Here is a 24071-nt window from a genome sequence, read left to right on the forward strand (position 1 = left end):
CTGAGACTTGAATGAAACGGTATTCAAACTTAGTTCTAAGTTTCGAGTGTTTACTGATTTTCTTTGGCGCCAATACTAATAATGTCTTTTAATCAGTTAGGCTAATCATGTTGAGCTATCGCCGTGCCAGGGTTCAAACGATACTAAAAGGGATCAGTGCCTATAGAACTTATCACTTAGAAGGAAAGAGCCTCTTGGTATTACTGAACTTTTCAAGGATTATGGAATAGCGATCAAGCTGAATCTGGTATGTTTTTTAGTTTTAGTTGTAACAACAGCAACAAATAAAATATACTAGAATCTAGATTATCCATAAAAAACACAAGAAACACTTTAGCGTAGACAGATTCAAAGAAGAGAGCCTCTCCCCCTTCTTTCTGAAACCTCGTAATTTCTACAATTTGGGATAATGTTTTCATAAAGTTCATCTGTTCTTAAGATTAAAAAAAAATATATCCCACTTTCTTCCCTTCAAAAACCGGCGTTAGTAAAAAACAAATATGAAAATCATGTAAACAACACACGGTCTATGGTCAGTAGGAAGAGAAAGAGATTAATTATATGAACATATCGTCTATATCTAGCAAGGTGTCCTTAGCATGGAGAAAGACCAAAAAAACTAATAATGCAGTTGTTTTTCTGTTGTTGTTCAGGGAAGTAGCTCTTTCGCTGTATATTCGACTTCCATGGGCTGTGTCAGGGAGTAGCAATCAGATATATTCGGTTTGACTCTTTTCTTTTTATTCCTCTTTGCTTTTCCTTCTTTATTTATGTTATTTTTGTAATTCTTCCTCCTCTATGCTGAGGACACCTTATTTAATACAGGCAAAATAATCGTTTAATTATTGTTCTTCCAACTGGCAATCGACTCACTTGTTGTTTTCAAGATTTTGTTCTTCATTTGTTGTTTTAGGCTAATTTGGCTTTAAGTCTTTTGTTCACCTGCTTTAGTGTTCTAGTTTAGTAAGTTTCTCAAAAGTAGAGAGTTTTGCGAGACGATGCATTGAGTCGACTTTTTAGTGTAGCCATAAAATAGCATGCTAATTTGGAGGTATCCAAAAGTCTCTAAAGTTTAACCTCCTTTCAGAAGAGCTATATTCGATGAATAAAAATCTTTTCTTCTGGAAACTGAATGAGACCTAGATACAAGGGTTTAGCTGGGGGAGGGGACAATTGCCCCCTAATAACGTAGAGAAAAAATTGTTATATATCCCATACCCCTTGACTATCCAGAGATGGATCCCAATTGCCCCCCAATCAAAATGCTGGAGATTCACCCGTGCCTAGATACCTTAACATTTATTTCAGAAATGACGCTTTTACTTCAAAGTTCACAAATACAAATTTTTAATTAATTGTATTTTTCATCAAAAACATGATTTTAACCCAGCTTTAAAAAAGTAACACTAGAGAGATAGGGCAAAGCATTTTCCCGAAAGAATTTCTAACAGTGATAGAAAAATATACTTTTTTTAACAGTGATAAAAAAAAGCTTCGTCAAAAGCCACAACACCCGTTCATGGAAGACCTCAATAAGAAATTGAATTTATTAAAAGTTTTGCCAAAAAGAGGTTTGTCAAAGAGAAATAATAATTCAAACCAAAACATGTAAAAAAGGTAATTAATTGGTAATTAATTACCAATTAATAAGTAAAACCCAAAACAATAAGATATCAGGACGAATAATCACGCAAGGCGAAATGCGAACTGATACTACTATTGATGAACAAATAAATCCTAAAACGAACAAAAATTAAAGTGAATAATAAATTTGAACTTTGAACATAAAGAAATTGCCAAATGTAAGAGTGGGGTTATTACCCCGTAAACTCTCCAAAGGCCAGCGGGTTATTTGCGCTTTACGGAGATAAATAAAAAAGAACTAGTTTTTTTAACTGAAAGTAAGGTGCGACATTAAAACTCAAAACGAACAGAAATTACTCCGTAAATGAAATGGGTTGTCCCCTCCGCAATCCCTCACTCTTTACAGTAAAAATTTTAATTGTTTTAAAAAGTAGAATTGTGGCAAAGAGTCAAACTTTAGCGTAAAGAGCGAGGGATTGCGGAAGGGACAACCCATTTCATATACGGAGTAATTTCTGTTCGTTTTAAGTTTTAATGTCGCACCTTACTTTCAGTTATAAGAAACTAGTTTTTTATTTAATTTCTGAACGTTTTTTAATTAATGCATGTTTGAGTTTGGCTCTCCGCACATAAATTATTAAAATACAATTTGTATATTAATTCTTTTTTTCGCTAAATGGCTTTCTCTTAGTTTCGATCAGCCGATTTTGAGAAATAAGGGGCGGGGAAGGAGGCCTAGTTGCCCTCTAATTTTTCAGTTACTTAAAAAGGCAACTAGAACTTTTAATTTTTAACGAGCGTTTTTATTAGTAAAAAATGTACGTAACTTAAGAATTAACTTACGTAACAAACTTTTATATTCTTATATTTTTATTTTGTATACGAGGGGGTTTGTACCCTCGTCCATTCCTCGCTCTTTACACTAAATCGTAAGTTGTGTCCCAGTTCTTTAAGAATGACCCCTGAATCAGAAAGGCCGTACAATAAATAGTTGAAATTACTAAAAATACTTTAGCATAAAGAGCGAGGTATTTATCTCCTCCTAAATACCTCGCTCTTTATGCTAAAATATTTTTAGAACCCCTTATATGCGTAATAATCTCTGTTCATTTTTAGTTTCAATGCTGCTCCTTACTTTCAATTGAAAAAACGTTTTCATGTTTATTTTTTCATTATTTTTATAGTAATGCTAGAAAATCCTGCGCCCTTTTCATTGAATTTCTGTTCCCCCATGACATATTTCTTCAAGGAAAGATCCTCCAAAAAAGCCCCCTCCCCTCAGTCCCACCCCCCAAACCAAAAAAATCCCCCTGAAAACGTCTGTACACTTCCCAATAACCATTAATGTATGTAAACACTGGTCAAAGTTTGTAACTTGCAGCCCCTCCCCCAGGGACTGTGGGAGAGTAAGTCATCCCCAAATACATAGTTATTATGGTTTTCGACTATGCGGAACAAAATGGATATCTCAAAATTTTGATCCGTTGACTTTAGGAAAGAAATGAGCGTGGGAGGGGGCCTAGGTGCCCTCCAATTTTTTGGTCACTTAAAAAGGGCACTCGAGCTTTTCATTTCCGTTAGAATGCGCCCTCTTGCAAAATTCTAGGACCACTTGGTCGATACGATGACCCCTGGGAAAAAAAAAATAAATAAACAAATAAACACGCACCCGTGATTTGTCTTCTGGCAAAAAATACGAAATTCCACATTTTTGTAGATAGGAGTTTGAAAGTTTTGCTATAGGGTTCTCTGATACGCCGAATTCGATGATGTGATTTTCGTTAAGATTTTATGACTTCCAGGGGGTGTTTTCCCCTATTTTCCAAAATAAGGCAAATTTTCTCAGGCTCGTAACTTTTGATGACAAAGACATAAATTTTAGAATCTTATATTTTTAGAATCAGCATAAAATCCGATTCTTTGATGTATCTCTTAGCATCAAAATTCCGTTTTTTAGAGTTTTGTTTACTATTGAGCCGGGTCGCTCCTTACTACAGTTCGTTACCACGAACTGTTTGAAAACGATCTCTGATTCGAGAAGGCCGTTTTTATTTGTCATGGCATCAACAACTATACAACAACAAAAATGTCAAAAGATAAATTAAATTCTACAAAAAGGGGTTTGATACCCCCCCCTTCTTTTATTCCCTCTAAGCTTTTTGAAAATCAGTTCCGTTCTAATTAAAATGTCACGTAAACTCTCCAAAGGCAAGCGGGTTATTTGCAATTGACGGAGAAAAAGATCTATAGTTCGAGAAGTCCGTTTTTATTTTTCATGACATCAACACTATACAACAGCAAAAATGTCAAAAGATAAATCAAATTTTACAAAAAGGGTTTGCTACCCCACCCCCTCTCTCTCTCTCTCTCTTATTCCCTCTAAGCTTTTTGAAGGTCAGTTGCGTTCTAATTAAAATGTCACCTATTTTTAATTGCAACTTATGTTTTTTTATTTATCAAAACATTTACAAAAAAGGTCACCATTATTGGAAAGGATTATTGACAGTAGACTGATTATTTACTGTACAATGAACAGTTCCTGGTAGTCTAATCGATTTTTAAATTTTTGCTGTTATAATCGTAATAAGAAATATTTTCGAAATTTTTTTTTTCGGCGAAGCGGAAATGACGCTCTGGCCTTTAGAAAGTTTTGGGGGGCAGCAGCTCGACTATGATTTATATTCGTTTCAAGTTTGATTTGACTGGTCTTTTTACTTGTCGTTTGTTCCAGGATTGATTTACTCAGCATTTGTTGGCTTTATGTTGGGTGTGACTATACATTTTAAGTTTTCTTTGTTTTGGATTTCATTTATTCATGAATAGGACCTCTAGATATAAATTTCAACTGACCGGGAAAAGGGTTTTTTGGTCTTTTTTTTGGAGCCTATTTTTATTTGAGAAGGGGAGATGACCTTGTTTTAAAAATCAATTTTTAATCTGGCTCATCTTGATCCAAAAAATTAGGATGTTTTAAGTTGATCATAGAAAAGTTTTGGTTCATTTTTGAGTTATCTATTTCCCTCTCTCCGACAGCAAAATGAGTGCTCATTTTGACCTGAAAGTGATCCCTTACAGTTTCCAGCCACTGAATACCCAAGCTCAAACAAGTTCCTTTTTCCACCGTAGAACTTAAATGTAATCAACTTCTAATTGCATATTTGCGCCTTTTGCGTCACAGGTTTTGAGGGTTCTGTCCTTGAGGGTTCTTCCTTGGAGGCATATTTATTGGAATGTTCAATTATTACAGCGCTAATTTTCACGAATTCACCTTTTATTGTGGTGGTATATTTTTTTTCTTATTAATCATTACATGATTTTTCGGTTGTTGTTCTCTCCTCGTTTTCAGGAACACAAAGAAAATTTAATTATGGAGGCTTAATGCTCTTCAAAACTAAATGCAGCCAAATGTTTCCATATTCTCCACATGTGCCCTTGTTTATCATTCAGGATAGGAGTATTCATTAGAAATAAATATTTATAGCTAAAAAAATCTTCACTATCCCTTACACTACTCCACTTGAATAAGACGCTATGTTTCTTAATGCATATTAAATAAAAGAAACAATTTTTTTCAACTGAAAGTAAGGAGCAACATTAAAACTTAAAATAAATAGAAATTATTACCTATGTGAGGGGTTACTCTTCCTCAGCAGCTCGCTCTTTACGCTAAGGTTTCTTAGTACTTAAAAAAAAAACTTTTTGTTGTTCTAATTAAACAAACCTTAAATTTCAGGAGTCGTTCTTAGAGAACAGGAACAAAATTCAAACTTTAGCGTAAAAAGCGAGGTTTGAGGAGGACCAACCCCCTTTTGCTGTTTGAAGAGCTACTTAAGCTACTGAAAACACTGAAAGGAAAATGTTTCAAAGAAATCTCAAAGCCCTTTTTTTTCAAATAACTTTTTTCAAGACGAAGCCACTACAATATTAAAGATCAAGGTAACCCATTCGCCCTGTGAATAGTCGACTCGTTTGCCATAAGTTTTCAACCTAAAATCTATGTCATCAATCTATTCTGATTCCATGGGCTTTTCCATCACACAAAACTCAGAGTGTTTGAAAAAACTCAGTCACCCGATTGCCTACAAATCCGGTGGACATTGAGTCAGTCATAAGTCAACCTAAGAATCTTAGCCTCCCACTGCAATTCTGCTGGGCTTTCCCAGTAAGCAAAACTCAAAGTGCTTGAAAATATCTAAGTCACCCGATTTGCCTTTAAGTCCAGTGGAGATTGTTCGCCCTGAGTCAATCCAAGAACCTCTTTCTCCCCCATTGCAATTCCAGTGGGCTTTCCCAGTAGGCAAAGCTCATGTAATATGAACAGTCTCAGTCGCCCACTTACCTGCAAGTCCTGTGGACATGGTCAGTCGTAAATCTTTAAATCATTTTTAGTTTCCAATTGCCTTCAAATGACTCAGTGAAACATTGGTGCCTGCACCTAGGGAAGATTAAACTAAGATTAGCGGCATTTAATCTAGTAAATCAGGACGCTATTCACACCATAAAGTGTACCATGCGACAATTTTACCACAGGGTATTAATTGAAGCAAAGAGAAACCGAAAGCTTACTTGTAAGAAACGTTGTGACTCGAAAGCTTTTCGTTCTTTTTGCTTATTTAAAATTTCGCATAAAAAAATAATACATTCTATGTTCTTTTTACTAGCCCAAAATTTGGCATAACAAAAAATATATATCAGAACGAATATAAAATATTGGGCTTGTCGGGCTTCCCTTTCTAACATAAGCTTAAAGAAACATGATTGGCTCAAAAAAAGAACTGTGACGTCACAAAAATAGATCAACGGCATTAAAACACACTTTTTGACAAAGAACCATAGGTCAGTAATCTCTCTTTTTCTCTTTGGCTAAAAATAGTCAGTAGTCTAGTTTGTTTTTGTTTTTTTTAACCGTCAAAAAAGCCCTCAAGCCCGTGATTATTTTAATGTAGTGTTCCTCTTACCTATTGGCTTAGCAAAAATAGGCTCCGTAAACTGTCCACCTGTCTAGCAAAACATTTTTTAAGGCAACTCTTGCAAATTTTTTCCAATGGTATTTAGTTAGAAAATCAGTAAAACACAAAACTTAATTGATGGTGAATAAAGACTTTTGTTCGTTTTTTTTTTTTTTTTACTTGTTTACCCACCTAGTAAAAAGCAAAAACTTCTATTGGGTTTTGATTTAGATAAAGAAACCTATTTCCGGATCCGTAGCAATCATTTCTAAGAAAACATTTTCTCCCGGAAGTCTTAGCTGACTATGCAATAAAATCTTTCCTAATTCAATTCACTCTTCATAGAAAATAAACGAAATCACCAATCCTGAACTATTATAATTTCATTTTTCTAGGCATGCGTTAGACCTGCAAATCCCTAATATAAATTCCCATTCCCTATAAGGCAATTATTAGTTCTGACCTAGTATCACATCAGCAGTTAAACAAGTTCGGAGTCCCATTTATTATCATTTCAGTCTAAAGGTATTCGTTGATCTTAAATTGGTTTGCATGAATCGCTTAAAGTGATTCAACAACTTTTCGTTTTAACATAATACTATAGGTATAATGGCTATATTGCGAGGAGGATACTCCCTCCCCCCAAAAATATGCTAAACTGATTATTAGCAATGAAGTGAATGACTCAACGAAGCTAAATTGTGTATCTGTCTTTTTTACTTATTTTTACTTATTTAAACTAAGTTATTAATTTTAGAGAGTTGGAGACCCGGATTAAAAGTCTAAGCAGTAAAAGTTACTTTAAGATAAAAGTTTTGTTCATACTTATTAGTCTTTCTGTAATTTATTGTCATTCAAATTCGAGGATGGTATGTGACACATCACATGCCATCTTCGTATGGCATGTGACACATGATGACACTTATATTATGCCACTCGTGCCATCACATACTTATATTTCTTTTTCCAAACGTTTTTTCAACTATACTTTGGGAAATGAATTACGTAGCTACGATTCTTGGTATGTATTTAGTTTATTGCGCTATCCACCGGTGAAAATACTGTCTGATACATTAGATTCCATGCTTTGGGTTGGTTTTTTTTTTTTTTTTTTTTTTTTTTTTGTCATTGTCAGTTTTTTAAGGTCACTTTAACTATTCTGGTTTCCAAACTTAGTTTCACAGTTCCTCAGGATATAAGCAATGTGCATTATCTAAATTGCTCGGAATGTATCGCGTCTCAGCAATTTCATGTTTTCCTTTTTAATGCATAAAGATTAATAGGCTTTTATAGTGTTCACCCTTATTTGACTTTTCTTTAATTTGATTACCTAATTTTGATTTTGATTAAATTTGTATAAGCCAGGGTCTCATTTTGGGATTTTGACTTTTATTTTGAATACTCGTTACCGGGTGGTCTGCCGCGGACTGATTAATGTTTTTATGCTGTTTTTGCCTTCTATTTTATTCTCTCTATTTCTTTCTAAGAAGAAAACAAATTCAGGTGGTACTTACATGATAAATATTGAATATTCTGAATTTGAAATCTCTGTGGTGTTTTTCGGCAAGGCTTTTCTGTGAGTTTTTTGGACAAGCCTACAGCTTTAACTTGCATCGAAAGAACAAGATGCTTATACCATTAGATTCATTAGTTTTAGACGTATTGATTTACTGAATCAGAATTATGATGTTCTTAGAGAATAATATGTACTTGTTTAGAAGACTCGTTTTTATACGTTTCTAACGTATTTTGATGTATTTTTTAACCGAAAAATAAAACTGAATCTCGGGTATCGATTGATTGCAAAATAAAGGTCTTAGATTGAAATTGAATTAAAAAAAAGTTTTTCCAACCGAAAGTAAGGAATGACATTCAAACTGAAAAATAGAAATTATAGAAATGAGACAGAAATTACTCCGTATATGATTTTGTTTTATGGTTGAGTATTACCCCTTCCTCAACCATCGTTGTTTAATACGCTAAAGTTTGACTTTTTCCCCAATTCTGTAAGAACAACTACTGAAACACAAGGGCATTTTAATTGGAATAAGAGTCCCCCTCTTTGTAAAATAACCCTTGGAAAATTCTCCCACAAACTTTCTTCCCCAGGGAAAATATTTCCTGTTTGAAATACTCGAAAGCTTAAACACAAATATCAAAGAAATTTAAAACAAACTATATGGTTATCTATACCTTTTAGAAAAAACGGCTAAGAAATTATGAAACTTAAAAATAATGTATCAAAGTAAAGATATGGGGAGGGGTTAAGTTTTCTCAATTAAATCTGTAATTTAAATTTTCATTGGAATATTCACTAAAAATAAGGGCAATACCAAAAAATGATTAAACCCTTTTACCATCAAACCATATATTTTTTTTTTTACACCAATTTAACTTAGTCAGTACCAGAATTTAATTAAAATCATTATTTAAACTGATGAGCTAAAATCAGAACCAGAAATAAGTATATTTTATTTAATTTTCTCTTTTTTTTTGTGCTATAGACTTAATTGGTTTGCTGAGCAGGTCACATCATGAAATATCTTGCAAATTTTTAGAAACTCTTTTCACTTCGTTTAGCTTTACATTTTCCATTGATTTTATGGCTAACGAATCGCAAAAACATCATCTTTCTTAAGTAAATGTTGCCAAATTTAAGGAAATATAAACATTTAAACATTGTCTTTTTCTTAAATGAGAAGATATCGTGAGATATTCACTAGGGTTAATTTAAACTTCACGTGATAAAAGAACAACCGTGACATGCTTGGCATTCTTAGAATGCCAGGCATGTTGATTCAAGCAGGGATAATGGGAACTGCTTTAAAATTGAAGAAAACAGACAAACATTCAATATAGCAATGTCCTTTCAAGAAGTTTAGGAGTTCTAAACAAGAGACTAAGAAGACCTTGAAAATAAATACACATTTGTGAAGTTTCAACACTTTTGGACTTTAAACTGTGTGAGAAAGTCCGAGATTCTATCTCAGTGGGAGTCAAACTCGTTTAAAGTATGCCACAGTGAAATTGGTCTTTTATAGTTATTACAAGGCTAAGCCCATAAATAGGTTGTTGGCAAGTTTGGACACAAAAAAAAGGTCCAAAAATTGCATTTGTATAAATTGACATGAAAAAAAATCAGTAAAATAACATTTCAAAGCTCCCTGCCCTCTCTTCCTCTCCCTCTTTCTCTACTTGCCTCTCTCTTTCTTTCTTTCTTTCTCATCAAAGGCTTTTGATGACACATCACAAGCCTTAACAAACAGCTACAGCTTGCATTATAGCTTTACAGTTTGATATACCTCAAATCGACGGTTCAGAATGCCATCGTTCAATAATTTATCAACTTCAACAACTTAAACCAGCTCTCCGTAAGTCGAAATAAAACTTCTTTCATTCCGCAGTAATGTTTCATTCCGCAGTAATGTTTTATTAGAAAAATAAACTCTTAAATGGTTCCCCTCTCCGTTTGTAACTAAGCTAAAGCTGCAAGTGCTTGTATATGATACATGAAAAACATTAGTAAACGACCTTTACTTGCCCTCTAGTTTTCACAATTTGATTCAGTTTTCATAAGCTTAATGGGTTTTATATTATATTAAAAATAGTCCCTTTTTGCCATCAGGGGTATGAATCGTATACCTTTCTTGAGACAGTTTCATCATTTATTTTGGATTTAAGTCACTTATAGCCACCTTTATGGAATAGCTTGAGATACGGGACACCAATCGTGGGGAGGGGGCTAGGTGCTTAAAAAACCCATTTTCGGTAATTTCACTAAAAGGAATAGAATAAAACAGGTTTTACTTTAAATTTTGAAAAACGTCTCTTTCTGATTCTTCATTTTTTTTTTTTTTTTTTTTTTTTTTTTTTTTTTTTTTTTTTTTTATCGTAAAAATTCCTTATTGCCCTCTACCGTATAAGATTTGGCACCACTTTTTGAGGTATCTCGTGTTGTCACTTTGAATATCCTTAGTTTTCTCCAGTGCCGAACTGTCAGTTGGTAGCAATATTCTCTAAATTTATTTTCCAAATTGAAATCTTGCTACGTTTATAATGAATATTTTTCAACGTTCTTATTCTTTTTTAATACAAATATATGTAAATTTTTATCTACAATTCTTATCATATTTTTCTCCTTAAATTCAGCTGATTTTGTGCAGTTTTTATACTTTTTTTTAACTGTCCACTTTCATAGTTGTTTAAATGAGACAGTCATATGAAAAAAACTTTGAGGAATACAAAGTATAAAATATTGGAATTTTCAAATGACAAGCTATTTAGGTTCTGTAATTTGAAGGGTATTCAGTTGGACTCCCGCTTTAAAGTTTCAATATTTTGTAAAAAATATTGTGAAGAGGAAAATGTTCAAAAAAATGAATAAATAAATATTTGTTCACAGTTTATCCTTTGTAAAGACATTCTCCACTTTATTTTCACCCTTTCTTAAAGAAAGTATGAGTTGGTCACTTATAGTGGTTTGAAGGGCGTTAAGCTACAAAGCTATTACGCTGCATGAGACGCAAAAATCTGAAAAATGACTTTCAGGTTACTCCACTGTTAAGAATGGACACCTTCTTCCTCTAAATATGAGGTCCCAAGAACAAATATTTCTGAGAGGTTACAAGTACTGCATCCTTAATGGAGCTTTAGAATCTTTGGAAACTCATGGCTGGATTTGAAAGTCTGGATCTGTTTTTTTTTTGGATCTGTATTTTGATATTACTGTAGATGCCTCAAGATTTCTTACAGAAGAACAAGATTGTTCTTTTAATCTATATTGATTGAGTGGGACTAGCGAGAAAGCTATGTTGCCTCGCACTTTGGAGTTTTAGAATACTTTTGCAGCATTCTCTGTCTTATGATTACCAGTTTTTCCAAGATAGCTGAGCATATATCATAAGTTGACTTTATTAACTTTTTTTCAAGGCTGTAGGACCTAGCATTGATAAAAGCTTTTGATTGAATTCGCCAATGCCTTCAGCTTCATTGTGACAAGAATGAGGGTATGCAACGCTGATTTTAAGTCAAAAAAGATTTCTGCTTGTTGAATAAGGGGTTTTGTGTTTTAATTTTGCTTTATGTTCTAAATTGAAGACGCATATTGTTCCTGAAAGATTACTGAATTGTTTTTGAGATCTTATATATCAATCAGCTCCCAAGATCAATAACCCGCTCAGCAGAGAAGAGTTTTCAAGACGCATCAAAATGTAATTTTGGCATCAAAACCATGTCGATGTTGTGATTTTTAGGACACTAACAAAGGTTTGAAAACAGAAAATTGTTTTAAAAAACAATATAGTTCTGGTTTTGTAAATCAAACAAGTTGACACAGTAAGGAATTGCAGACAGAGTAAATAAAACACTTCTTCCCGGCGCCTTAGCTTTTAAAGGCTAAAAAATGGACTGCTTTGTGTAAATAAAGAAAATTTTGTCGGATTAAATTAATATTCAGTAAGCACTTTAAGTGATTTGTCAGCCGGCGCGACGTACTCCATCTCCGGATAAGTTTTCGTCCCACCTTGAATTGAACGCCTAAATTACTTCCATTGTTTGTATTAGAGAAACTGATTCGGCTATGGCGCCATTTAGACTATTAATGCAAGTAATTGTTCGATAATTCTATGGACTGTTAATTTGATAAGATTGTATAATTCAAACGCACGAGCATGATTTAAAGACAACGGTTGTAAGAAAACGAAAATTACAAAGAAAACAATTTATGTTGTGCATTTGTATCACATTTTTTTTATACAAATTCTGAAAACTAACTTGCTAAAAATTGTCCGTTTTGCTACTTTTTGATCTTACGACTTCAGTTTTTCATGACAAATATGAACATTCAACCCAAAAAAGCTTTACTGAGAAGGTTAAACGATTTTATTTTTTTTATAATTTGTCAAACTGAAAAATCAATAAAAGTTTCAACTTCAAAGAAATAGATCTTAAAGAAATTCTTGAAGTATACCAAATTTGAAAATAACATTAAGGTATCTGTTGTTTAATAATTTGATTAGTATTTTTCGAAAAATGGCTAATTTTTTTTCAATAAAATTCACTTCAGTGAAATAGTCAATACTAGTTGGCATATCCATGTATTTCTTAGCTCATATTCATAAGGATTTCGCTTTCTTTTCGAAAATGTCAAATTGAAAATTCGTGGAAAGGCGTATATTTCTGTTTGACTTTGACGGAAAATGCCCAGTGGAAATTGGCCTTAATACTTTCGAAATACCGTTATCTATTTCTGTCAAAGGGTAAATCAGTGTTTAGATACATGGTAGGATCTTAAATTACCAGTTAATGCAAGATATTTGCTTATACCTTATTTCTCAGTTTTGTGAGTATTAAAGATGTCACTATTAGTTCCATTCAGGCTAGATTTATATCTGGAATGTCACTTTTCGTGGTTCTCCCCATAGAGCTTGATATTATTTTAAAGAAATATTTCTATAAAAATTTTACATTTGATCAAATTTTCTGTTATGAACATCTCTATAATAAACCACAATTTATTTACAATGCTAATATGCAATATACGATGCATATGACTTGCTTGTACTTGTAGCAGGACTCAAGTATCTCAGCTCTCCCTGACGTTCAGTAGCTTCGTCATTACAGTAAGCCAGGAATCTCGGTTGTTTCGAGTGCCTTAATCAATTCGAGTCAGGACTTTTCTCATCTTCTTCCATACTTCTTGAAGCCACCGATTGGGTCTATGCCAGCCTTGGTGCAGACGAGGCACGTTTTCTTCTGTCCCACATGTCGCTTTTGCCCACATCTGGGGTCTTATTGACGAAGGTATGGTTTGGGTGGCGAAGTCTGTGGCCGAACCATCCGAGTCTTCTTTGTTTAATTATGCTGGCCAAATCAAACCGCTGATGGCAGATTTTGTGGAGTGGAGATTTTGTGGAGCATCATTGCTGACTCGATCACGGAGTTTAATACGAATGATTCTCCTTAGACATGATAAATCTGATTTTCTGTCTGATATCTGTTGCTTGAGCTCAGACAGCTGAACTGTGCGTGTTGACATCCATTTTTTGGAGAGGGTTTTGCGGTATCCTATCGTAGCTTCTGCAGCCTCGTAGATTGGGTTTGCTAGGAGGTCACTTGCACTTTGAGAGCTTCAAAGTAATTAGACATCTCCAAGCGGAATGCTTGTCATATATTAGTATCATCGAAGCGATTGATGTCAAATCTTTGTGAAGATTTCGTCTTGGGGCGCGCTGCTAGTCGCAACTTAAGATCTAACTTGACTAGAAGATGATTTGACCCATTTTTCGAGCCAGTATCAGCTCCAATATACAGTCTACTAAATGTAGCCATTATTTTCCAACGGTAGGACATGAGGATGTAATCAATCTGGCTTTTTGGTCTACCATCTCTTGGGATGTGGCTTTATGGCAAGGCTTGTGTTTGAATAAGGGTATTGGTAATGACCAAATCATTTGTCATGGCAAAGTGAAGAAGTCTTAATCCCATGCTACATCTAGCTCCAAGACCGAATTGGCCAATTGCAGACTCAATATTGGATACTTTTCGTCCGATTCAGGCGTTAAAGTCGCCTCCGATAAAAACGAGGTTTCTTTTCGGGACTTTCTCTAGCATACAAGTTAGAAGTTGGTGAAAAAGATCTGCTTCGCTCTCCGGTACGTCTCTCTGGTTGGTAAATTTAAAAACTAAAATAACAGACATGTTGAATAGGTGGCCATTGAATCACACTCTTGCTACTCTACGTGTGATAGGTTCCCATTCAAGAAGTGACCTCGATGCGAGGGTGCTTAAAATGATGCCCACTCCACTATACGCAGATCCATCAAGGGATCCGGTTTTGAAAAAGGAGAAAGAAGACTCGTCCTGAGGAGTTCTAATCTCTGAATCTTCTACAATGCCGTTGATTTGAGTTTCTGAAGCACACGTGATGTCTGTATTGTAACGCAACAATTCCTCAGTGACAAACGACTGGGTCACCAGACATTTCATCTAACAGACGTTCCAGCACCCTATACTGAGGAGTTGTCTATGTTTCCAAAGGAGTATCTCAGCTTGCCAATTATTCAGAGAAGACGCTGACGAAATCTTCGACGCATCGCTTGCTGGGGATGCCGTAGCTTAGGCCTGTCAATTTTTCGGAGAAGGTGAAACCTTCAACAATCGCTTGCCAGGAAGGTCATAGTATGGGTTGGACTCTTTGCATTGACTTTAACCATTTAACCATGCAGGTCTTTGACATTTAACCATGCAGGTCTCCACTCTCTGATGGCATCCTCTGTGGTTTGGCCTAGCAAGAATTGGGATAGTCGGCTCCGGCCGTTTTTACCTGACTACCACGATGAGGAGACCACAATTGAATTTTGCCATGTTTAGCTAGGGACGGAAGACTAGACTAATCTGATGGGAGGACCACCACTCCCAAACCATCAGCACCATCCAGTCTTTTTAAACCCAACCTAGTTCACAGAAGCTTTAGCAAGGGCACTAGTTTCTATAACATTGACAACCTCTACTCACTAAGTAAATAAAAATGAAACTCATCAAGTCATACTCATCGTCAAAAGAGCACAAGCAAGTGAATGATATAACAGCTATGGGAAATCCTCGAAAAAAAAATCGAGAAAAGCATAAAGTTTTAGAAGGAGTCCTGAGCCTCGTGGTCAAGTTTTCTTTTCTGAGAGAAATTAAAACAATAGTGCCATGTCACTGGGTCAAATAAAATAAAGCATAAGAACAGAGAAGAGCTTCTGTCGGACTTAAAACGTTATATTGTTCCAATTTTAATGCAAAGTTGACATTGAATCTAAAAATCACCATAATGTTTGTTTCCAGTTTCTATATAATTGATTTTATTACTTTTAGAAGAAAGTAAATGTATACATATATATATATATATATATATATATATATATATATATATATATAAACAAAACGAAAACTTGAGTAGTTTTTTCGGTTATTTCCACTTTCTTTAGAAAGATTTGCTGTTCTTGCATTTATTTTTCTCTTCTTGTGGATGGAAAGGCAACTTGCTTTTCATTTCTATGTATTTTTAGTGTTCTTAGCTAAGACATACATACAATAATACGCATGCCTGTTCGCGCGAGTAATAGGGGAGTATTTTCTCCAAAGTTAAGTTAGAAGGAAGTTTCAAGGAGAATTTGAAATATTTTTGCCTAAGCACGTGCCTAGTTGGTTTTGTCTCCCCCTATCTTTTCGGGACAACTATCCAATTTGTTTTCCAATTTAAAGTGATAAAATATTTTAGAAACGACATTTCATTTTAGTTGATTCAAAGATTTTCGAAGAAGAAACTTAAATCTCATTCGTAGACTTGAGCTCTATTCCGAGTTAGGGTGAAACGGATTTATGTTTATCCTTATCTATTAAAACGACTTTAATTAAAATCCTTTTACGATCCAAACTTCTGGCCTAACATATTTTTTTTTTCTTTTCTTTTTTCCCTGAACCAATGTTCCACATCGAGACAAGGAACGTCATTAAAATGCTGATCTCCAGAAGATAAGTTCCGGCATAAAAGTTTCTCCAAGGTCTTCCTGGTTCCGATTTGGCGCGAATTCTGAACTTTCTTCCGCATAGAGCCAGCCTGATTAATTGTTTTTTCTTTTCTTTTTAGGGAACACCTTTAAATTTTTCAGTTTAACGTTTCACAAAAGCCGTTGATTAGTAACCAAACTGAAATAAAAGCAGTAGCACTAATAAGAGGGAGGGATTGGCCCATTAACATTCCTTCTAGGTTTTTGTAAAAATATATCTCTTGGTATTTTCATTGAAATTTTTTTTTGTGGCAGTTTCACTGAAATAAATGGAAAAAGAATGTGCCTCCCCTTGCAGATTTTAGAAAACACATTTCTCTCCCCCCCCCCCAAATTTTCTTTAGTGGACAGTATTACATAAGAATCCGTTCAGGTGTCAGATTGGTTCAGTCGGTATAGAGTATATAACGGACCGCTGTAAATTTACGGACCACCAGAGCATATTAAGGGACCCAAAGACAAATTCATCTTTCATGTTGTGATTTTACTTCTAAGTTATTTATTATGATTGGACTATATTTCTTTGGTACATTTTTATTGATTTGATGAGTATTTGCCTCGGTTGGGTATGAGCTTTAGAGTCCAATAACTCTCTGTTCTTAATGTTCACTATGGTAGTTGACAATATTCCTGCATTGTAGAATATCGGCCCTTAGAAATTGTTTCATTTTGAGGTATAAAATAAATTGTAATTGTTTAATACGGTAGGGTATTTATTTTAGATAAATAATAGGCAATTTTATATCATTTATTCATATTTTGCTTATAGGGGTAATTAAAGTGTTTAAATATGTAAAACCTTGATTTGGCTTATATCTTCCTCTAGTCACAAAAGCAATAGAAATTGCAGAAAATAGTAAATTAGCAAAAACACAGTTTTCCCATCAAATCAAAAATTTATGTTTAATGTTATTTGAAAAGGTCCATACTAAAACATGTTTAAGGGCATTTCCGGAAATTAGACACATATATAAATACCTAAATCTTTTGGAACATTTTCGTCGTTAAACGATTGGTTTCTTAAAACCAAAGTCAGTTTAATATCTTCTTTTATAATTTTTTTTTAACGGATTTTATCAGTTTTGGCTTCTGAACACCTCATGTTAATGGTATCCGTAAAATTGATAGGTTATAAATTTATTACTTAACATTCGCTTAATCCTAAACTTCAAAAACACATCTAAAAAAGGTTAGTAGCCTAGAATTACCTTATTAGGGATTTCAGCTCACTTTTATGATTTATTTGATTTTTATATTGAACGAATTTATCTGATTGTAAAATACTCTCAGTGGGGCTGGTATACAATTAATGTAAATGTCATCATTTCAAAAAGAGGTTGTGCTTGACTTACACCTACCTAATATTTCGAGAGTTATACCAACCAATATGTGCTTTCAATCTTTAAACAAATGCATATTTGAGACAAATAGCTTAATCTATACAAGGATTAAATAAAAAAAAGTTTTTATTCTGAAAATAAGGAGCAACATAACAATGAACAGAAATTATTACGTATATTAGGGGGTTCGCCCCTTCGTCAATACCTCGCTCTTTATACTAAAATTCAAATTTTGTTCCAATTTCTTAAAAATGACCCCCTGAATCACAAAGACTGTTTCATTAGAATTAGTCCAAAAAAAAAAACCCGGAAAAGAAGTTTTTCAAAGAAAAGTGAAGGCCATTTTGAACATAAAATCAGCAGATACAAATACTTGTTCAAATTCAAACTCAAAACGACCAGAAATTACATTTAAAGAATAAATGAAACCCAAAACAAACAGAAATTAAAATAAACAATTGTAGGAAAACACATTCAACAAGCAATAATATAAATGAATAAATCTTAAAGCGAGCAATGCTTAAATTGAACATGCAAATCAAGCTTGAAACGAACAAAAATCACTAAAAAAAAGTGTTTGGATATCGCCTCCTTCTCTCACTGTAAAAGTCAAAAACCTACTGCGTCATTGGCGCTTTAATGAAAACTATATGTGTCTTGAACAGTCTTGGAAAGTATAAACAAAACAAAACTGAGTAGTTGATATACAATGATATTAGTTGTTGAAAATCAGTTCGAGAGTTGATTTCCCTGTAATTTAATTTTCATTTTCAATGTTGTGAGAACTGAATATAATTCATTTTCAGTGAACCGCCAGTGATGCAGTAGGCTTTAAGTTTTCACAGTTAAGAAAGGGGGCAGTATCCAAACTCTTGTTTGTTGTGATGATATATTCATTTTGAAAAATTTTAGAAAGAACTAATAAATTAAACTGAATATATGATGTATAACGATATTAATTGCTGAAAACTCATCAGTTCAAAATTTTACTGTAATTTTAATTTTTATTTTCAATATTAAGCACAAAAGAAATGATATGTGATATAATTCGTTTTCAGTAAAGCGCCAATGACGCAGTAGTTTCTAGACTTTTACAGTGAGGAAAGGAGGCGATGCCTAAACTCGTGTTTGTAGTGATTTTTGTTCGTTTCAAGCTGTATTTGCATATTCAATTTAAGTTTCACTCGATTTAAGATTTATTTATTCATTTATATTGGTATGTAATGTATGTTTGTTTGCATTGATTGTATATTTAGTTTCTGTTCGTTTTGGGTTTTATTTATACTTTAATAGCAAATTATACTTTTTCTTTTTAAGCTTCATTTACATGTTCAATATAAGGATTACTTGCTTTAAGATTTATTTATTTATTTACATTATTACTTGATGTATGTTTTTTTGCTTTGATTGTTTTTTTTTAATTTCTGTTCGTTTTGGGTTTCATTTATTCTTTAAATGTAATTTGTGGTCATTTTGAGTTTAAGTTTTAACAGGTATTTGTATCTGCTGATCTTAAGTTTAAAATGGCCTTTAGTTTTGTTTGAAAAACTTTTTTTCGGATTTTTTTTTTAAATAAATGTTTGTTCATTTTGACTGCAATATTTGATTGCTTCTATAAGAACCATATATACCCCCAGGGCACAACTTACAACGCCTGTCCGCGTGCCTTGGGGGGTTATGTCGATCCTGAAGTTTTAATATATGATGTTTGAACTATTTTTAACGAAATAGTCATCTCAAAATTTTTATCGGATGGGGTTGGGGAAAAAGGCGTTGAGGGGGGAGGGACTAGTTGACCTCCGACCTCTTTTGACTCTGAACAATTGAACTAGAACTTTTAATTTCCAATCAAATGCTCTCTGAAGTCTATAAGCGCATTCCTTCTATAAGAACCTTATTTGCCTCGAGGGCATAACTTACAACACTTGCCAATGGGCCCTGGGGGTTGTATCAACACCTGAATTTTCGTTATCTGACCTTTGAACTATTTTTGTCAAAATGGGTATCTCAAAATCATTATCTGATGCATTTTTTTGAAAAAAAAGGGTGTGGGGAGCCTCAGCCTCCTAACTGACCTCCGATCACTTTGAGTCTTAAAAAGTGAACTAGAACTTTAAATTTCCAATTAAATGAGCCCTCTCAGAAGTTTATACGAGTATCCTTTCCATAAGAACCATGCAGGCTCACAGGGCATAACTTAAAACGCCTGCAGCCGGGTCCTGGAGGGTTGAGTCGACACCAGAGTTTTTGTTATCTGACCTTTTAACTATTTCAAACAAAATAGTTATTTGAAATTTTTTATCTGATGCATTTGGGGGAAGAGGGCATGGTGGGAGGGGGGCTAGTTACCATCCGATCTCTTTGAGACTTAAAAATGGAACAAGAACTATCACTGTCCAAACAAATTAGTTCTATGCTCGTATATACGAGTATCCCTTCCGTAAGCACCATATACGCCTAGGCCATAACTTACAACGCCTGCCCCGGGCCCTGGAGGATATTGTCGACACTAGGTTTTTTTGTGATCTATCCTTTCAACTATTCTTAACAAAATGGTTATCTAAATTTTTTTGTTTGATATATTTTGGAAAAAAGGGCGCGGAAGGGGGGGGGTAAACAGCGACGAAGACCACACTGCCTTTCCATATAAAAAACATTTTAGAAACAATAGGGAAGTTTTTTTTCCAAGACAGTGGAATTGTCTTGGAAAAAATTCCAATTTGGAAATTCCAATTCAAAAAAGTTGTTTTTGTTTGAGGACGGGCGGGGCAATTTCCAAGCAAACGACCTCTATTTGAAGTTTATACGAGCATACCTTCAACAAGAACCATATATGCCCCAAGGGCATAGCTTACAACACCTGCCCCTGGAGGCTGTTTCGAGTCTGGGGCTTTTGTTATCTGACTTGAACTATTTCTAAACAAAATATTCATTTCAAAATTTTTATCTGAAACATTTGGGGAAAAAGGATGGGGGGCTAGCTGCCCTCCGTTCACTTTTGACTCTTAAAAAGTGAAGTAGAACTTTCAATTTCCAATCAAGCCCTCTCTGAAGTTTATACGATCATCCCTTCCATAAGAACCGTATATGCCCCCAGGAGATAGCTTACGCCGGGGGGTAGGAGGGGGGTGGCCGACACAGGAATTTTTTTTTGCTTCCGCTGGAGTCAACATAATGTGAGCGATTCCTAAGAAAAATCTTGTAAAATGAGCGTCATGATGAATAATTGCCCATTTTTTGTGCGTTTATTTTTTGTGCGTTTACTTTTTGAAATTCCTGCTCTTCGTATTTCCAGCGTAAAACCCACACAACTGACATATTAATATGGTAAATTTACATTTCAATAAGCCAAACGAAGAATTATAAAGACTGCCACAAACATTTCTAGAATAGATATCATTCAAATTTACAGTTAAAATTGTCCTATTGCAACAGCGAAGAAATGGGAATTTCATTCTTTTTTTTTAGATTGTAGGTCAATTCTGTCACATGAAATTGCATTAGGAAACCCTTGGCATATGCTTAGATCTCATATTTTATCTATGTATCTTGGATAAGCAATTCGTGTCTCATTATATAAAAGTATTTCCGCATCGTTTGATTTGGATTTTTGGAAACAAATGAGGCATCAGAGATAATTCTAACTGAACTCTTTCTCTTACAGACTCAAGGATGATGTTCTGGCAACCTTCCAGTCTGCTTATGACTGTTTTTTGTCTACTAAGTGTCATCTCTTTTTGCTTGACATCTCCTCGGAGTAGCAACGCTGAAAAGGGAAGACTTGAGGTCGAGGCAGCTCAGGGCCAAAACGATGACTCTATTGCTGAGCATATTGACACAGACGAGCTTTTGAGAATGGCCCGTACCGAAAGAGATACCAGACTTCTGCTACAACGACAAGATAAAGCTATGGAATATTTCCGAAATGAAGTATATAAACGTAAGCATAAGAAAAGGCAGAAAAACAGAAGAAATCGAAAAAATAAAGGACTACCTTCTTTCATGGAGCCAAAAAGCAATAACGTACTGCCCAAAAATTTGAAGTTCAACGCGACTCATAGCTTAAGCTTAGAAGGGTCAAAGAAAGGGTATAACGGAACACGTCTTCTTAAAGGCCCTGACCTTCTAAAATCAAGCAAAGATGCCTTGTTTGTAACAAAAAAGGACTACTTAAAAAGTGACTGGTGTAAAACTCAGCCAGTTGTACAAAGAATTAAAGAAGAAGGCTGCCGTTCACAACCATTTGTCAACAATTTTTGCTACGGCCAGTGTAATTCCTTTTACATTCCCAGAAATGTTAGATCTAAAAGTCAAATTGGGGACGATGCTTTCAAATCCTGTGCTTTTTGCAAACCACGACATGCGGATTGGAAAGTTGTCACCCTCAAATGTCCAGGGATGAATCCACCTTTTCGAAAAAAGAAAGTATTGTATGTGCAACAGTGCAAATGTATAACAGAAGTACTGTCATAGAAGTTTCCTGTTACGATTGAACTGAAATAAACAATTTGAAATTGGTGGTATTCCAGTTCAAATTTGATGTTAACCTAGTGAACAACTTTTGTTATAAAAAAAATTTGTGTAGTTTTCTTATTATGTTTTTATATTTAAGAACAGTTTATTCACAATAAGCAATTTGATAAAACAACACACTGACTTGTAGAAAATATTTTGCATTAAGTGAAAAGACTATGGGACTAGCTTAGAATCTTTTTTTGTGGATATGATGCTACCAAAAGCGGTAGTTTCAATGAGGTTTTATTTAAAAAGAAAAATAACTCAGTCTACAGAGTGGTTGTAATTGTTGTGGTGCATATTAAATGCTATTTTAAACCCGAAGGAATTTTTGCACAAAGGTTAGCCATCAGGTCTGTGTTAAAATTGAATTGGAATAGGGCTAATGTGCAGCATAAATTATTTTCTTCCGTGAAGAAAGTCAGCTTTCCTTATTTGCTTTATTTAATTCCCTTGATTATTCAAACTAAGAAGATTTCTGATTGAGAATTCATTTTTTTCTATGATTTAAATATGCTATTTTACGTTAACGTTACATATGACAAATTGAAGATTTTGCAGTGTATTCTTTATGACAATGGGATTAACGGAAGTAAACGGTCATATTAGTTTGAATTCTCTATGGTTAATGCTGTTTGTATACTTAACATGTACATTAGATAGTAAATTATGTTGAGTTGGTAGAATATTTGATGTGAGTAAGCGCATTTTTTTGTCTTTTTATGGAGTTTCCTAAAGTTTTGTAGGATAGAAGATAGTTCAATTTTTAGATACTATTAGCATTATGATTATATGACTATGAACAACTTAGCCGTCCAAAAGCCAAATTGAACCATTTCCATTTGTTACTGCATTTGAGATTTAGCAATTGAACATTTTATCAAGACTTATGAGCTCATAGAGGTAATGTTGAAATAAGGACTAATGCCGAAAACTGACAAGAAGCACTTTTTATTGTTTAATACAAAATGGGTAGATCACATCGTTGAGTCCATCCTAAAATGTACCTGGACACTATCATCCTCTATACTCAAACACACAAAGAAACCCCCACGTTTCTTGGGAATTCTTTTTCGGGGGGAGTGGTAGACTAAAATATAAACCAGAATATATAAAATACCACTAAAATATAAACCCATATATATATATTTGTAACCGGCTTTATTTATTGTTTTACAAACTTCTTTTGTCTAGCTTCGGCAGACTTATTTGAAGGTGGTTGGAAAATAAAAATGTGCGTTATACTTGTCTCAATTTATTCGTTTCTCGACTGCTTTTCTTATGATATGAAGATTGAAACCCAGGTATCTCATATTTTTCTCTATGAACATACAGAAAGCCCGAATTAAATATTATCGAAGTGACAAAGGCAGTTCTAGTGTCTCTCCTCCCCTTGAAAATTATTTGAAAGCTTCCTGAAATTCCTAATGAATAAGCTAAGTTACACTCTAAGTTTATCAATATAATATTTCCTATGCTGTTAAAATACAAATGTCTAATTTTAATCTATATTCTGTGTATTCCAATATTTCACAGGTTGTGTACATTAAATAGTTATAAATTTTGATTTTATGCAAATGTAGGATCGAAGCACAACTTCTGGGATACAGTTCTAAATCCCTCTCACTGAATGGTTTTGAATTTATTTCTATACTTTCATATAACTCTAGCACTGACAATATGAACCATTTGTTTGAATAAGCTACCCATAATCTCTCTAAAAGTATAAAAATTGGACGACTTCTCGAAACAATTTTAAGCGTAAATGAATGTTGTAACTACAAACTTTAATTGTAAACTCTCCCGGAGTACAAAGTGTTCGAATTATTTAGTGTGCATGATGTATTCATCTTTTTTTCATGAATCATTTTTTCGATGAAACACATTTTCTGGCCTTTATTTCGTACTTGTCTTATAATTCATTTAAAGTTGATTAATCAGTGTATTGTTGTTATAACGCTTTACTTAGATGTTATTGTATATGTTGTTAAAGCACTGGATGAGATACGGACATAGTCTTAGCAATTAAGCTAGGAGATAAATGTACCTGGAATTATTCCAAAGTCTGAATTTCGGAAAAGTTTTATTGCACATGTCTACTTTTATAAAAATAAAAAACTTAAGTTGAA

At 34.0% G+C, this 24071-nt stretch overlaps 1 protein-coding gene across 2 annotated transcripts; it reads left to right on the top strand.

Annotated features, from left to right (window-relative positions):
- LOC136030138 (gremlin-1-like) lies at window positions 1-24071 on the top strand. Of its 2 annotated transcripts, none has more exons than XM_065708833.1 (2): window positions 1-247; window positions 21092-24071. In XM_065708833.1, exon 2 carries the CDS (start codon window positions 21100-21102, stop codon window positions 21898-21900), a length of 801 nt encoding a protein of 266 aa, XP_065564905.1. In that variant the 5' UTR covers window positions 1-247; window positions 21092-21099; the 3' UTR covers window positions 21901-24071. The 2 variants fall into 2 exon arrangements, with proteins under 2 accessions (XP_065564905.1, XP_065564906.1); XM_065708834.1 differs by lacking the exon at window positions 1-247 and adding an exon at window positions 6996-7058.

This window comes from Artemia franciscana, chromosome 8, assembly GCF_032884065.1.
Source record: "Artemia franciscana chromosome 8, ASM3288406v1, whole genome shotgun sequence".
NCBI classification, from domain to species: Eukaryota; Metazoa; Arthropoda; class Branchiopoda; order Anostraca; family Artemiidae; genus Artemia; species Artemia franciscana.